The sequence below is a fragment of the Bidens hawaiensis genome, unplaced genomic scaffold, assembly GCF_021521415.1.
Source record: "Bidens hawaiensis isolate Kalapana, Puna unplaced genomic scaffold, B.hawaiensis_p1.1 tig00030216_1, whole genome shotgun sequence".
NCBI lineage: Eukaryota > Viridiplantae > Streptophyta > Magnoliopsida > Asterales > Asteraceae > Bidens > Bidens hawaiensis.
The window spans coordinates 126,937-129,216 of record NW_027495028.1 but is presented as its reverse complement, the minus strand read 5'-3'; the positions used below and the strand labels follow the sequence as shown (position 1 = coordinate 129,216).

Here is a 2,280-nt window from a genome sequence, read left to right as displayed (position 1 = left end):
ATATGATTGATAAACGGAAGCGGAAAGTGATCTGTCGATGTTGCCCGCGTTTAATTTTCGATAGTCATTGCAAATACGCCACCCGGTTACCGGCCAGGTGGCAACCTCTTTACCTGTCGTCCTTAACGACTTGGATGCCCGCCTTTTTCTGTATTGTCTGAGTTAGGCATTCTGTCAGAAATGGCGAAAATAATCCCTGCATCGAGCCACTTCAGCACCTCCTTCTTCACGACCTCCCGCATGTTTGGGTTCAACTGCCTCGGTGCGTCATGTGCGGGTTTCACATCCGAATCTATCAAAAAATTTATGCATAACAATATAGGGACTAGTCCCTTTTAGATCCCCGATGGTTCGCCCGATCGCCTCCTTGTTCGCAACCAGCACCTCAAGCAAAGTAGTTTCCTGTACCAAAAACAAGTTAGAATCTATAACAACTGGAAACGTATCATTCTTACCCAAAAAACGCATATTTCAGATGCCTCGGTAGCTCCATCAGATCCACTTTCGGTGGCTCTTGTAAAGACTGTTTTAACCCGGTGTCAATCTTCTCGAGTAACGATTCCACCTGAACCTACCATGGGGGTCGATCTCCTCTAAAATATGCAACCTACAACTTCTTCTCCTCCTTTTCCAGCTGCTTATCTGTTTCCACATGTAGCCTATCAAACAATGTGCCATTCGCATCCACGACCAAGTCATATAACAGAATGCACTCGTCAATAATATCAGCCAAAAAACATTCATAATCGACCAGAGAATTATTTATGTGTGTGAAAAAGTTTAATCTAAGCTTATGGTTACCAAATGCTAAGTCAACAGTACCTGTTTTGCAATCAATTTTGGCATTTGCGGTAGCCAAAAATGGCCCACCAAGTATAACCGCGGGCTGTTTGGTTCTCTCCCCTGAAACATAATCGAGAAACGAAAAGTCAACTGGATAGTAAAAATCTTCCACCTTGACGATAACGTCATGTAGCATTCCTCGGGGAAGTTTCGGTGTCGGGTTGGCTAGAACAACCGTGGTGGCGGCTGCCCGAAGCGGACCAAAGTCATACTGATCATATAGATTTCCTTGGAGGATACTAATACTAGCTCCAAGATCTAAGAGTGCCCGTGCCATTTTGAAATCACCCACCTGAATGGATATAATGGGCGCCCCGGATCTTGTAGCTTGGGTGGAAGAGCACCCAAAAGAATTGCACTCACGTTATCAGTTAAATTATTCTGTTTATGAAATTTTCGATTCATTTTCTGTGTGCACAAAATTTTCAGATACTTTGCATTGGCGGGAACTTGTTTTATGGCATCTAAAAGGGGAAAGCTAATTTTAACCTGTCTAATCGTTTCCCACATTTCTTCTTGTTGCGGGCCCTGTTTAGATGCCATCTTCACCTTTGATGATGCCAACAAAGCATCGGGATAGGGGACGGTTTTAACCTTCCCCTTGTCCTTAGAGTTATTGGTACCATCCTTCAAAACCGGTTCGTTAACTTTACTTTCACTTTTATTATTTTCAGTTAAAACAACTGGTTCTAGCTCGTCTCTCGAACTTATGCTCTGATACCAACTTTTAAGGCCCCGATCCCGATGCCATACATTCGGGTGTTGAATTTACTCATTCACATAGTTCAATAATCAAAGTTAATTAAAACCATTCGCTGAATATATAATCAAACATTCTTACAAAACATGAGTACTTGTTTTAAAACAAAATACATAAGTCTAAACGAAAAACATAAACAACACGTGAATCTTCTTTCTCTCGATGCCAGTCTTCATTTATTTGCTACATGTCTCTCCTCAAGCAACCTGCCTCATTCTATTCACCTACGTGCCTACTAAAAGTCAGCTACGCAGAGTGAGTTCTAGTTAATCAGTTAACATACATTACATTCTTATTCTTACTTATATGTGTCGAAGATACGTGTACTTTACTTAGTATTACTTCTTTCATATATTCTTATAGACATACTTACGTACTTACATACTTTCTTTCATAATTCCCTACGGTATATCATAAGTTATTCTATCTCTACAATCACGGATATTATTAGGGCCTGCTCCCTTCTGTCTCAGATATTATTAGGGTCTCGTCACTTCGTCACAGATATTGTTAGGGTCTGCTCCCTTCTGTCTAAGATATTATTAGGGTCTGGTCCCTTCTGACTCATATATTCTTATGGTTTGGTCCCTCTGTTTCGAAAAACCATACAACCATACCTGTCTCGTCAATCAACATTGCATTCGTTATCATACATGCATACTTTACATATATTCTAG

General features: G+C 40.8%; 1 protein-coding gene across 1 annotated transcript; it reads right to left on the bottom strand.

Annotated features, from left to right (window-relative positions):
* Nucleotides 1–607: 607 nt before the first annotated feature.
* Nucleotides 608–1,120, bottom strand: LOC143580076 (uncharacterized). Its single transcript, XM_077063207.1, has one exon. It carries the CDS (start codon nucleotides 1,118–1,120, stop codon nucleotides 608–610), a length of 513 nt encoding a protein of 170 aa, XP_076919322.1.
* Between the last annotated feature and the right edge of the window lie 1,160 nt (nucleotides 1,121–2,280).